This window comes from Zingiber officinale, chromosome 8A, assembly GCF_018446385.1.
Source record: "Zingiber officinale cultivar Zhangliang chromosome 8A, Zo_v1.1, whole genome shotgun sequence".
NCBI lineage: Eukaryota > Viridiplantae > Streptophyta > Magnoliopsida > Zingiberales > Zingiberaceae > Zingiber > Zingiber officinale.
Genome location: NC_056000.1, coordinates 51,953,141 through 51,968,077, shown reverse-complemented (window position 1 = coordinate 51,968,077; position 14,937 = coordinate 51,953,141). Strand labels below are relative to the sequence as shown.

Below are 14,937 nucleotides of genomic sequence, written 5' to 3'. Positions count from 1 at the left end.
AAATTATAATAAGTTAGTATTTCTATCCTTGGTCAGTTAGAAATGGTCAGTTCACTCCTGTAGACAAGATATAGGAGTCTGGACATTTTACTTCGTCCCCAAACAAAATCAACACACGCAGTCCGATAAAAAGATGCGTGTGTGCCCAGGCTGACCCGGTTTGTGGCTCACCCATCAAGGCCAACGAACGACCATCCAATCCAATAAATGCGTTCATTTATTCATTCCTTCATTCATTCTCTTCTCTTTACCACTACGAAGGTCGGGATTAAATTCTGATTAATAGTATCTGTTCTTTTTTCTATGTGATATTTAACTGTCTGGTAGGCATTCATGATTTATTTATTTATTTTTTATATAAGCCTGGGAATAAAATGACGGACAAATCACCTTTTCCCCCATGCATTCTCTTCTTTCCATCTTCGCACAACGCGTCCCTTCGTGTTATCTGATTCATCAGTTTTTTACAACGCGTCACTTTGTCATCGACGGCTAGCAGTTACAGATCGAGGCCGTGCGATCACGCTCAGGCTGCAGCCAGACCCGATCGTGGCTCCACTCCCGCTTCTATTTGAACCGCTCGCTCTCCGTCCCTGACGACGCCCTTCCGATCGGAGTCCAAATCGGAGCGGAGCATTCGTCGCGCTAAGCGGAGAGGGGATCATGGGCGCTGTGGAGGGGGAGGAGCTGGAGTGGAAGAGTACGATCGAGGAGGATCCGGAGGGTCGTGGTGGCGGTGATGGTGGCGCGGTCAGGAGGAGGAGGGGGAGGTCGGACGGCGATGAGGATGAAGCGGAGGCGGAGGCGGCGGCGTCCATCGAGAGGGAGTTCGACGGCAAGCCGGTGCCCGCGTGGAGGGAGCAGCTGACGGTGCGGGCGTTCGCGGTGAGCCTGCTTCTGGGGGTGTTGTTTAGCGTGATAGTGATGAAGCTCAATCTCACGACTGGCGTCATCCCCTCCCTCAACGTCTCCGCCGGCCTGCTCGGCTTCTTCTTCGTCAAAACCTGGACGGCGGCGCTTGCGCGAGCCGGCCTCCTCCGCCGTCCCTTCACCCGCCAGGAGAATACCGTCATCCAGACCTGCGTCGTCGCTACCTCTGGAATCGCCTTCAGCGGTATTCCTCTCTGCCATTCTTCTTCCTTTTCTTCTTCATTGTTCTTGATGGAAATGGTAAAATTGAGTTAATATTGTTAAATTTCATGTTGTTATCAATTTTTACCCTTTTCTTTTTTCTCAGTTCACAATTTTTTATTGCTATCTACATTGATTTCGAGTTATTTGCAAGTGTCTCGGAGAAAAAAAAAATATTCTGCAAGTTTGATGAATCATACAAAGTTTTCTTTTTGAGGCTGATGGTTGTGTCGGTTTCGTAAACAAACTAGTTTCTTCCATAAATGTTATTTTGCAACTCAGATCAATGTTTGTCTCCAGTGATTGTTTTATTTTCTCTACTTATTTATTTTTAGTCATTTGTGATAGAAATGTTAAGCTATTAGCTGAATTGATATCTAACAGACTTACATGAGCAGGGGGTTTCGGAAGTTACCTGTTTGCCATGAGTGAAACGATTGCCAAGCAATCAACAGAAACTGATTATTCACAGAACATAAAGAATCCTAAGCTTGGATGGATGATTGGATTCCTCTTTGTTGTCAGTTTCCTAGGGTTGTTCTCCCTTGTACCCATGAGAAAGGTATTGTATCTAACTTAGCACGTTAGACCAGTGAATCAGTTTCTCGTGCATGAGTCTTTCAATCCACAATAATAAGTCCAGTAGTGCAAAACCTCATTCCAGTAGAAAATATTGTATTTGGATCAAGTTTTATGTTTTTATACTAATCGAAAGGTTGTTGTTCTTAGATAATGATCATTGACTACAAACTGATCTATCCCAGTGGAACTGCAACAGCACACCTTATCAACAGCTTCCATACTCCTAGTGGAGCTAAGCTAGCGAAGTATGACAATCTTAAAATTATGCTTTCTGATTACTTTTCGAGTTTATGTTAGAAAACTGTAAATTTGTTGCAGGAAACAGGTGAAAATGTTGGGGAAGTTTTTTGTGTGCAGCTTTCTGTGGGGCTTCTTCCAGTGGTTCTACACTGCTGGAGACAATTGTGGATTTGTTTCATTCCCTACATTAGGCCTCGAAGCATACCAAAACAAGTATGGATGAGTATTATAAATGCGAGTCTCTGTAAATTTAATCTTCTTAGTCTAGTGCTTACTTTTGAAAGAGAGAATTAATGCTGAAAAAACAAGTACCAAGGAGATTACTTCTTGTTGACATCATGAATTCACACCTTGCAGGTTTTATTTTGATTTTTCGGCTACTTATGTTGGGGTTGGGATGATTTGCCCCTACCTTGTGAACGTATCTGTTCTCTTGGGAGGCATCCTCTCATGGGGAATTATGTGGCCTCTTATAGATGCTAAGAAAGGAAGCTGGTATCCAGCTGATATACCCAAAAACAGTCTTCATGGTTTGCAAGGTTACCGGGTATTGTCTCTCTTTTACTCAGATTCCTGAAGATGGCTGGTCAAACAGATGATCATTTTGGTCCATTAAGTATCATGTGATTGTCCTAAATCAAGTTTAATCATTGTTTTTGAAGTGTCTAACAGATTCACTTATCATAAACTTGTTTACTCTAAATACGTCGATAATAGTCTCTTACAATTTATGCTTTTGCATATGCTATTTTCCAGGTCTTTATAGCAATTGCCTTGATCCTGGGAGATGGACTCTACAACTTCTTCAAAGTTTTCGGCAAGACCATAATCGCCTTAGTATCTCAAATGAAGAACAAAAACTCTGCGAATGCAGTGGTGGGTTCTGACGACCCTTCAGCTTATGATACATCACCTGTTTCCTTCGACGATAAGCGTCGAACTGAACTCTTTCTCAGCGACCAAATCCCAAAACCAATTGCCTATGGAGGTTACATAGTTGTTGCAATTATCTCCATTGTCACAATACCGCACATTTATCCACAACTGAAGTGGTACCATGTGTTGGTGTCCTACATATTTGCACCGGTGCTGGCATTCTGCAATGCCTATGGCGCAGGCCTTACTGACTGGTCGCTCGCCTCGACTTATGGGAAACTTGCGATTTTCATCATCGGTGCGTGGGCCGGTGCTTCCCACGGCGGTATTCTTGCAGGCCTTGCTGCTTGTGGTGTCATGATGAGCATCGTGTCCACTGCATCCGACCTCATGCAGGACTTCAAGACAGGGTACTTGACTCTGGCCTCTCCCAGGTCCATGTTTATTAGTCAAGTGATCGGCACAGCCATGGGCTGTGTGATTGCTCCTTCAGTTTTCTGGTTGTTCTTGAATGCATTCAAAGACATTGGCATGCCTGGATCAGAATACCCTTCACCCAATGCTCTTGTTTATCGTAACATGGCTGTACTCGGAGTTGAAGGCTTCTCATCACTGCCAAAACACTGCCTCACTCTCTGCTTCATATTCTTTGCTGCCGCGATCATCATCAATGCAATACGAGACATCGTGGGGGAGAAGATTGCAAGGTTTATACCTCTTCCAATGGCGATGGCAATACCATTTTACTTGGGATCCTACTTTGCCATTGACATGTGTGTAGGAAGCTTGATTTTGTTCGTCTGGCAGAAGATCAACAAGGCAAAAGCAGATGCATTTGCTCCAGCTGTGGCTTCAGGTTTGATTTGTGGCGACGGGATATGGACTCTTCCGCAATCGGTGCTTGCTCTTGCTAAGGTGAATCCACCCATTTGTATGAAGTTTTTGTCGAGGAGCATGAACGAGAAAGTGGATGCATACATTGCATCCTTGTCTTAGTGATGTGCAACAGAAGGATTGACAGATAGAAGGTTGTAGCTGTTTTACTATCTAAAAACAAAATCAGATTTAGAGGTATTTGTTTTTGCATCAAGTTCATCTCCTAGCTGAGAGATTAATAATCCTTTTCTTTCTTCATCCTGTTGCAGTACAGTGATTTTAAGTTCTTCCAAAATGTTTAGCATGGATTGCTTCAGTGATCAGACAATTTGTATGAATTTAGAACATGTTCTGGAAAATAAATAGCTGAAAATTAGGACTGATCCTGTCCGGAAGCTGAGTCGGACAGAGGTCAGCCGCGCTGTCTTTGGTATTGACAGAAGGTCGTAGCGAACCCTGGTTGACGGGGTACCCTCTAGAGAGATTCACACGGACGGATGACGGGGGGGTGATGACGAGGATGACGAGGCGAGGGTCTTGCGCACACTCAGACGACTCACCTTACGTTAAAGACCAAGAACTAGGGAAAAAGTCTCCGGGTTAGGTCCTCCGACGCTCAAGTCAGGTACTTTTTCCCCAGAAACACAGTAAAAAGGACGAAAAGTAACAGACGAGAATGAAAAGACGAGTGAGCGTACCTGTGTAGAGACAAAGCCTCCCTTTTTATATGGTCGTAGATGCTTCTGGAATCTGACGGGTGTCAGGGAATGTCGGGTGTCAGAATCTGTCTAGCGGTGAATGACACATAACACCTTTCTATAGGTCGGCGGAAGGATCGAGGTGTCGCGAGCCCTAGACCATTGGTATATTCCCTGATATGTAGTGATTATTCTCTGACAGGTTGTTACGATTTCCTCACTTAACTGTCGTCTAGTGCTTGACCACCCAGATCTGTCAAACTGGAACTGGGTCTTCGTATCTGTGAGCCTTGACCTGTGGATGTAGATCTGTATTCCATAACCTTTGTTTGCCTCTTCGTAAATCTAGACCTGTATGTCTGACCCTGTCCTACGTGTCTTGCCTTGTGAACTCCTGACCTGCTTTACCTTTTAATCGTGATATGTATGCCTTAGTTCGATTCCGCTTATGCTGAATTCCGACCTGTACGCCTTAGTCCGAGTCCGTCTGTCCCGATCAGTATGCCTTGATTCGCATATCCTTCATCTGTACGCTCCAATTCGTATATCCCGACTTGTGATTCCTGACCTGTAATCCTTGTTTGCATATCCCGACCTGCACACTTTGGTTCTTGTGTTCTGTGCCACAAAGCTATAAGTCCTGACCTGTGATCCTGGTCTGTATGGTCCTTGTGTTATGTACCGCAAAGCTATAAGTCCTGACCTGTGATCCTGGCCTGTAATCCTTAGCTGACACATTCCGATTTGTATGCTTTGGCCCGGCTGTCCTGATACGCGAGTCTATAATTCCTGGCCTGAAATCCTTGGCTTGCACATTCCGACCTATACGCTATGGTCCTTGTATTCTGTGTCGCAAAGCTATAAGTCATGACCTGTGATCCTGGCCTGTACTCTTTGGCTGGCACATTCCGACCTATACGGTTTGGCCCGGCTGTCATGATACTCGAGTCTATAATTCCTGGCCTGAAATCCTTGGCTTGCACATTTCGACCTGTATGCTTTGGTCCTTGTATTCTGTGCCGCAAAGCTATAAGTCCTAACCTGTGATCCTGACCTGTACTCCTTGGCTGGCACATTCCGACCTGTACGCTCTGGCCTGCTGTCTTGTTACGCGAGCCTATAATTCCTGGTCTGTAATCCTTGGCTGGCACATTCCGACCTGTACGCTCTGGCCCAGCTGTCCTGCTACGCGAGTCTATAATTCCTGGCCTGTAATCCTTGGTTGGCACATTCCGACCTGTACGCTCTGGCCTAGCTGTCCTGCTACGCGAGTCTATAATTCTTGACCTGTAATCCTTGGCTTGCATATTCCGACCTATACGCTCTGGCCCAGTTGTCCTGTTACGCGAGTCTATAATTCCTAACCTGTAATCCTATCTTCCGAGTTCCTACTCGACCCGTAGGCCTAACCCCGAAACACCACTTATGTCCGACCAAGATCGTCTTGTAACCTGACACTTTGAATCACACATAGGTCGGACTCTTGACCTCCATGTAGGTCAGACTTTTGACCGCCACGTAGGCCAGACTTTTGACTGCCATGTAGGTCTGACTTCTGACTGCTACGTGAGCTTGACTTTTGACCGTCACGAGGGCTTGACTTTTGACCGCCATAGGGGCTTGACTTCCGGCCATGTCCGCTATCCGACCCCACAATCATGCGCCGTATCACTCGTTTCCCTTAAGTCTAGTCGAAGGAGGCTTCAATCCGACTGACTAGACCCAAGTTCTAGTTCACTCGTTTCCCTTACTGAGATTTTAACCCCTTTTCTTTTTCCCGAGTCCTTGGGAATTCCATCATGCGCTGGAGTGTCTCACTTCTTCCCAGGAGTTTTGAGTTATTGCATCTGCTGGCATATCTGGGGAGATGTAATACCTCCTTAAATGAACCCTTATTCCCCAAAGGTGTTCATCTTTCCCAAGGAGATTGCCTTATACCCATCTCTTTAAATAGAGCCAACCTTTGTCAATAGAATCAACTATCTTCTCATACTCAAACCTTCATGGAACCTGTAATGGGATCTGGCGAACCTTCTTCTTTACCTCAACAGATTACCCATCTGACTGAACTACTGGCCCAGAAAGATGAGGCTTTACTGGAGATGACTCAAAGCAGAGATCTTCAAGCCTCCTTGACTCGTGAAATGGAAGAACTCTGGTTGGCTGCTAAGTCCAGGACTCGAGCCGAGGTATCTTTAAAGCATAAGGCTCGTGCAGACCTGAATAGTCAGATCCATTATATTGCCTACCTGAAGCTTAGACATGAGGACGTTATAGCCCTCTTGCAAGAGGAAGGTCGGATAAAAGATGAAATCATCGCCAATCTACAAAGCAACCTTCAATATGTCAAAGAAGAACTGACTCGAGCACAGGCACCTCTAGCGAGAAGGGACCAGATTTCCTGAGCTTGTAATAATAGGAACCTTTGAAAGATAGTCCTTAAGTGTGGGTCTGAATCTGTATTTTCTTGTTTCCTTATGTTGCCATGCTTTATAGGCACATGTTTCCCAAGAATATTTTCAAGGAAAGATAATTGAGAAAGAATAATTTGCTTATCGAACCATTTGCCTACCACAAGGGTTGTGAGGACCTAGCTCATCTGGGCATGCTTGTATCTTCTATTTGATTATAGTGGAAGTGTGTACGATCCCCATACCTGTTGAGCACGAGAGTGTGTCCCTTGGTGACCTGACCAAAGTATAAGCTGGGGACACTGACCTGGAAAGTTGTTGGGAGTGAGGGCAAGCTCACTTATAACTCGCACTGAGGCGAGAGTCTGGGACACCGACCTGGATGGTCGTTGGACGTGAGAGCATGCTCACTTATAGCTCACACTGGGGTAAGAGTCTGGGACACCGACCTGGATGGTCGTTGGGCTTGAGAACATGCTTACTTATAACTCGCACTGAGGCGAGAGTCTGGGATCCGACCTGGACGGTCATTGGGCGTGAGAGCATGCTCACTTATAACTCGCATTGAGGCGAGAGTCTGGGACACCGACCTGGACAGTCGTTGAGCTTGAGAGCATGCTCACTTATAACTCGCACTGAGGTGAGAGTCTGGGACACCGACCTGGACGGTCGTTGGGCGTGAGAGCATGCTCACTTATAACTCGCACTGAGGCGAGAGTCTGGGACACCGACCTGGACGGTCGTTGGGCGTGAGAGCATGCTCACTTATAACTCGCACTGAGGTGAGAATCTGGGATATCGACCTGGACGATCGTTGGGCATGAGAGCATGCTCACTTATAACTCGCACTGAGGTGAGAGTCTGGGACACCGACCTGGACGGTCGTTGGGCGTGAGAGCATGCTCACTTATAACTCGCACTGAGGCGAGAGTCTGGGACACCGACCTGGACGTTGGTTGGGCGGTGAGAATCTGGGATATCGACCTGGACGATCGTTGGGCATGAGAGCATGCTCACTTATAACTCGCACTGAGGTGAGAGTCTGGGACATCGACCTGGACGATCGTTGGGCGTGAGAGCATGCTCACTTATAACTCGCACTGAGGCGAGAGTCTGGGGCACCGACCTGGACGGTCGTTGGGCGTGAGAGCATGCTCACTTATAACTCGCACTGAGGCGAGAATCTATGACACCGACTTGGATGATCGTTGGGTGTGAGAGCATGCTCACTTATAACTCGCACTGAGACGAGAGTCTGGGGCACCGACCTGGACGGTCGTTGGGCGTGAGAGCATGCACACTTATAACTCGCACTGAGGCGAGAGTCTGGGACACCGATCTGTACGGTCGTTGGGCGTGAGAGCATGCTCACTTATAACTCGCACTGAGGTGAGAATCTGGGACATCGACCTGGACGATCGTTGGGCGTGAGAGTATGCTCACTTATAACTCGCACTGAGGCGAGAGTCTGGGGCACCGACTTGGACGGCCGTTGGGCGTGAGAGCATACTCACTTATAACTCGCACTGAGGCGAGAGTCTGGCACCCGACCTGGACGGTCGTTGGGCGTGAGACCATGCTCACTTATAACTCGCACTGAGACGAGAGCCTGGGACACCGACCTGAACGGTCATTGGGCGTGAGAGCATGCTCACTTATAACTCGCACTGAGGCGAGAGTCTGGGACACTGACCTGGATGGTCGTTGGGCGTGAGAGCTGTTTTTTGGTCCTAGGAAGAACGTACCGGCTCCACTGTACAAAAATTTTATACAAGTGTCGAACCTTTCCTAAACAACCTATTGTGTTCTTTACAAATTAAATTAGGAATCACAAACGGAACTTAACATTATTGATTCCAAATTTAACTTATCTGTTCTTAATGGTTTAGATTTGGATCACAAACGATGCTTAACATTATTGATCCAAATCCACCTATGTTATAAATTTAATTAAATATTAATTTCTAAAATTGGCTTCCAGGACTGCATGGCGAGGCACATGGCCTTCTTGGGTATGAGAGCATCCACCACCGCCTAGACAAAGTCTTTTAAGAAAAGCTAATATTTAATTTCCTTATATAACTCTAGGTTTAACTAAAAGGAACAATCGAATCACAAATTCGAAAAACAAACAAAACACAACTTCGAAACAAATCCAAAAAGCTAGAATCTAATGTCTTTTGTGTTTGGAATTCATACAAAGAAAAATAACTAGCATGATGCGGAAAACAATTACTAGTTATACCTTTTCCTTGTATGCTAATAACCTCGAGATCTTCTGCCGTATTCCTCGCCTCCTCTTGGATGTCGTGTGGTCGACGATCCTCCAAGATGAACACCACCCGAAAAGTTCCTCCTCCTTCTAATATTCGGTCACCAACACCACCAAGGAACCAAAGAGAGCAAGGGGAAAGGAAAGGGAAGAGATCCGACCACAAGAGATAGCACAATCAATGGAATAAGAATAGATGCATACTCTACTTCTCCTCTTCTTCTCCTTCTCTTTGTATCCGGCCATACAAAACAACCACATAGAGGTGGTCGACCCTAGCATGAAGAGAAACAAGGGTCGACCCTTAGGAGAAAACTAGAGAGAAGAGAGAAAAGAATCGAATTAATGATGAGGTCTCTCCTCTCCTTCTTTTATAATACTTGCCCAAGACAAACAAGGAAAGATTTTTACAAAAAATTAAAATCATCCTCTTGTTTTTCCTTTCCTCCTTTTTAATTCCTTTTTTCTCCTCCTGATTGAATCAATTGATTGGTCAACCCCTTGCTTGGGCACCAAGCAAGGGTGGTCGGCCCTAAGAGGAAGGAATACAAATTTTGTAAAAATTTTATAAGCAAAGAAGGAAAGCTCTTATAAAATTTTACAAGCTTGCTTTAATCTCCTAATGTGGATGTTAAAAAAGGAAAGTTTTAAAAATTAAAACCAAGTTTTAAAATTTAAAACTTCTCTTCTAAAATTTCCTTTTTTAACATGGTTACAAAAATATAAAATTTTAAATTTAAAACTTCTCTTCTTTTTTCCTTAAAACCATGAGGATGGTTAAAAAAGTAAAGTTTTAAAACTTTTAAAATTTTATTTTAAACCATGTAGCCTAATTCAAATAAGAAAAGTTTTATATTTTAAAATCTCTCTTTTAAAACTTGTAATTTTCTACAAAGAGAAAATTTTAAAAATTCAAAACACTCCTCCTATTTGAATTTATTATGGTCGGCCCCTACTTGCTTGGGTACCAAGCATAGGGTCGACCCTCTTGAGGAGATGGTGGTCGGCCCTTGGCTTGGTCACCAAGCCTTGGGCCGTCCCCTTTCTTGGACACTAAGATGAGCTTTTATTTGGATGAACTTGATGCATTAATGAGGCTACGACAGGGACCTAGAGGAGAAATTGATTTTGGCTTCCGATGAACTTGAGTATCCCGTGTTCACCCTGAACACACAATTCAAGTTCATCAATAATAACTCATTCAACTAAAGAGTTATTATTGCACTACCTCACCAATCCCAAATTACATTATGGGCTCTTTCTTATCATGAGTGTGTTAGTTTCCCTGTGTTTAAGATATCGAATGTCCATTAATTTAATTGAGTTACTGACAACTCACTATAATTAATGTCTTAGTCCAAGAGTAGTACCACTCAACCTCATTGTCATGTCGGACTAAGTCCACCTGCAGGGTTTAACATGACAATCCTTATGAGCTCCTCTTGGGGGCATTCTCAACCTAGATAAGTTAAAGAAATAAATACTAGGACACCGTTTTCTTCTATAATCAACAACACACACTATAAGTAATATTATTTCCCAACTTATCGGACCTATTGATTTATCGAGTTAAATCTCACCCTTTGATAAGTTAAAGAAATAAATACTAAATATATGTGTTTGTTATTATATTAGGATTAAGAGCACACACTTCCATAATAACTAAGGTCTAGTTCTTTTATCAAGTCAATATAAAAAGAACTTACCTAAAATGGTCCTACTCAATACACTTAGAGTGTACTAGTGTAATTTATTAGTCAAGATAAACTAATACCTAATTACACTACGACTATTCCAATGGTTTGTTCCTTTCCATCTTAGTCATGAGCAACTGTTTATAATTTATAAAGAATTGATAACATGATCTTCTGTGTGTGACACCACACACCATGTTATCTATAATACAAATTAATTGAACAACTACACTTAAATAAAATGTAGACATTGACCAATGTGATTCTTTTATTTCAAATATAAATGTTTACAAAAAGCTACGCTTTTAGTATACACTCTAACCGGTACATCGTCTGGGCATGAGAGCATGCCCACTTATAACTCGCACTGAGGTGAGAGTCTGGGGCACCGACTTAGACGGTCGTTGGGTGTGAGAGCATGCTCACTTATAACTCGCACTGAGGCGAGAGTCTGGGACATCGACCTGGACGGTCGTTGGGCGTGAGAGTATGCTCACTTATAACTCGCACTGAGGCGAGAGTCTGGGGCACCGACCTGGACGGTCGTTGGGCGTGAGAGCATGCTCACTTATAACTCGCACTGAAGCGAGAGTCTGGGACCCGACCTGGACGGTCGTTGGGCGTGAGAGCATGCTCACTTATAACTCGCACTGAGACGAGAGTCTGGGACACCGACCTGGACAGTCGTTGGGCGTGAGAGCATGCTCACTTATAACTCGCACTGAGACGAGAGTCTGGGACATCGACCTGGACGATCGTTGGGCGTGTGAGCATGCTCACTTATAACTCACACTGAGGTGAGAGTATGGGACACCGACCTGGACTATCGTTGGGCGTGAGAGCATGCTCACTTATAACTCGCACTGAGATGAGAGTCTGAGACACTGACCTGGGCGGTCATTGGGCGTGAGAGCATGCTCACTTATAACTCGCACTGGGGTGAGAGTCTGGGACACCGACCTGGACAGTCGTTGGGCGTGAGAGCATGCTCACTTATAACTCGCACTGAGGCGAAAGTCTGGGACATCGACCTAGCAGCCGTTAAGAAATTCTTATGGGCTAGTCCAGGAATCGGATTACTAGTTGCATACTGGCCTGGAGATTGCTCCTAAAATTCCCGCCGGGGTGTGAAACTGTAGATGTCTAGCCAGCTGCGTGCTACTTGTGATATTTCCTGCAAATGTCTCAAACAAATTTTGATTAGATCAGCTATTTGTTTATTTTCAATCTTAAGGAGCGCCAAATTCAAATTCGGGCGTCTCTTCTTTTTCCCTCCTCTTTCCCGAGGTGGCTTCATATGACTTTGCTTTTCCCGAGGTAACCGCATGACCGCCTTTCCTCCTGACGTATAGTCTTCCCGCGTTGGGATACTGCCATACAAAAATCTCCCACCATGATTTTCTTGTCACATCCATCATTAATACCTTTCATAGGGGTCTGCCACGTGTCCCACGAACCTATACCACTCTTGTAGCTGATCAGCGCCTTTTAGCATGCGACCCTAGATCTGACGTCTCACAGCATCATTCCTTCTCTCCCTTCTTTCGATACTTCCTAGGGTTTTGTCTTTATAAACCCTAAAGGTTGTCCGTCGTCTTCTTCACCTCACCCGCTCTGCTTTTGACTCTTCCGTTTCTTTTTGCTCTTCCTACTTAGTCTTCCTTCTGTGTTTGTTTCTCGCGAACGCTTCTTCTCTTCCTCTTCCTCTGTTTCCTCATGGCTGAAGGTAATGAAGCACTCTGGTATACTTATTATATTTCTGACTTGGATGATAGTGACTTATTCCAGATCCGTAATAACTTGCACCTCATCGAAGATTATCAACTGCGAGCTCCCCAACCGGATGAGCATCCTTCTTCTCCTTCCCAAGGGTCAACTCTTGGGGGGTCTTCGCTTTCATCTTCATCCAATTTTCTCCTCTTTGAGTCAGTACTTCAGCATCCCGCTTTCACAGTTTGCTCCGAACGCTATTCATGCTATCTGCGGCATGGTCATCCTCTGTAGGGCGTACCAGATTCCTTTAACTGCACGACTCTTCCACCACTTCTATTCTTTGAAACGATCTGAGCCTGGCGTATTCATGGTGCAATCTAGGGTCAGTTGCAAATTCTTCGCCGATATGCCTTCCTCCAACAAAGGTTGGAAGTCTCGCTTCTTATTTGTCAGACTGCCTGGGTCGGTGACTTGGCCAACCCAATGGCGCTCCAATCTTCCTACCCCTTTTGAACTACCAGAGCACCGACATCAACCAGATTGCCACACAGCTTCAGAGAAAATAAAGGAAGTCAGCCTTCTCTTGTCTATAATATTGCGAGAGAGCTTTTTGCACTTTTTCGGACTCAGCCCGATCCCTGCAGATATAGGAGCTCCATTCGGTAAGACTTTGCTTTTCCTTCTGCTAGTCTTCGCTAACTGAGGTATCTTCTTCTTGCTTTGCAGAAGCTGCTATGTTCCGGGCCTACTTAAAGGGCTCAGCCTGAATGCCCAGCCATATTTTGAAGACTGTGGGTGAGGAGGTAGCGAAGGGTCTGGCCGCTCCTTCAGCCACTTCCTCTCACGCAACTGTGGAGGAGCCCTCAGAGTCCTCCACTCCACTGCTTTTGTCAGCAACCCCCTCTGAGATTGGCCCTACAACTCTGGAACTCATCGAGGACGAGCAAGCTCCTTCTCCTCCTCCAGACAAACGTCTGCGCCTCCAGCGCAAACGTAAGAGAGTCGCTCCTTCAGTCTAATCTTCTCTCCCACTTCCTCCCCCTGGAAAGACTTCTTCCAAGGCCCCCAAAATCCAGGCAAGAACAGCTAGAGTTCCTGCTTCGGAGTCTCCCCAGGTAGCGGAAGTCCCGGCCCCTACTCCTGTACGGGTCTTAGCTCCCGAGCAGGCAGGTCCTACTCGAGACCAGCCCGGGAGCTCTACGACCCCTTCCACTCTTCCTATCGCCCCCTCCCCGTCAGCTGCTCGCACCAGAGCCTGACCCCAAAGGAGCGAGCAGGATTTCACAGCTTCCTGGCGCATGCCCTCCGTGGTCGACTCAGATCCACTGGGTACTTCGACCGAGGCTAGTGACATTCCTGTCCGCGGCAAAATTCAGCTGCATGGGGCCCTGGCCACCTTTTGGCGATCAACCAACGAGCAGTTCTGGGGAGGCTTTCAGTGGGAAAGCCTGGATTTGGTTTCCCAACACATTATATTGGCAAGTTTTCCTTTTCCTGGTCTAACTCTGACCTCATTCCTGACCCTCTTCCTTCTACTGGGCAGACCTGCTTCAGTGGCTTAAGCTTGACCCAGTTTGTCGTTGTCCTGGTGCGAGAAAACGAGTCACTGAAGGCTCGTCTGCAAGAACTGGAGTTGCCACTCACTCCTCGAGACCCGCTTGACCCTCTGGATTCTTATCTGCACGCGATCGGGGAGTCCACTCAGTCTGCCCGGGGCATGGCTCAGGAGTCTGCTGATAAGATAAAAGAACTCCAAGCGGCCCTGAAGACCGACGACTCCAAGCTGAACTCGGAAGGGCATCGTTGTTGCCAGCTGGCATTGATCTGGAAGAGGAGGCAAAGCTGGCCGCTCTTTCTGCAGATCTGAAGGCACTTCAGGAGCCCCATAAAGTTATACAGAAAGACTTGGAGGTTACCCAAGCGGACCTGGTTTCCAGTGCTGATCGGGAAAAAGCTTTCAAGGCACAGCGAGATCTGGATCAAGCTACCATCAAGTCTCTGCAGGCGGATCTTCTCAAAGCTCAGGCAGAGGCTTCCACCCTAAAGCAGGGGAATGCACTGGCTCTGACAGCTACGGATAAAGTAAGGGTAGAGCTGGGGAAGTACCGATCAGGCGAAAATGATCGCCTCAGAGCCTATCGAACTTCTTATATCAAGTCTCCGCTCTTCCAGAAGAAGATAGGTGATTTCGCCGACCGGATGCTCTGCTACGGAGGCGTGGGTGTAGTGTGTTAGTTGTTTGAACACGGTCTTCTCCGCTCCGCCCCTTTAGCAGATTTCTTGGACAGAGACCGTCTACTGCAAGAAATTCCAGACGAAGCCTTCCCTTCTTTCCTGGCCGACGATGACTTCCTAGCTCTCCCTGTACCTCCCCCAAGCGATGTACCTCCAACAGATCCCCCGCCATAATGTAACATTTTAATGTATAGACATTTGGAATCTAC

General features: G+C 46.0%; 1 protein-coding gene across 1 annotated transcript; it reads left to right on the top strand.

The window, feature by feature from the left end:
* Positions 1 to 506: 506 nt before the first annotated feature.
* LOC122009059 (probable metal-nicotianamine transporter YSL14) lies at positions 507 to 3,924 on the top strand. The gene is made up of 6 exons (XM_042565051.1): positions 507 to 1,114; positions 1,530 to 1,693; positions 1,861 to 1,958; positions 2,032 to 2,166; positions 2,311 to 2,500; positions 2,710 to 3,924. The coding sequence occupies exons 1-6, from the start codon at positions 664 to 666 to the stop codon at positions 3,823 to 3,825; spliced, it is 2,154 nt and encodes a 717-aa protein (XP_042420985.1). The 5' UTR covers positions 507 to 663; the 3' UTR covers positions 3,826 to 3,924.
* The last annotated feature ends 11,013 nt before the right edge of the window (positions 3,925 to 14,937 follow it).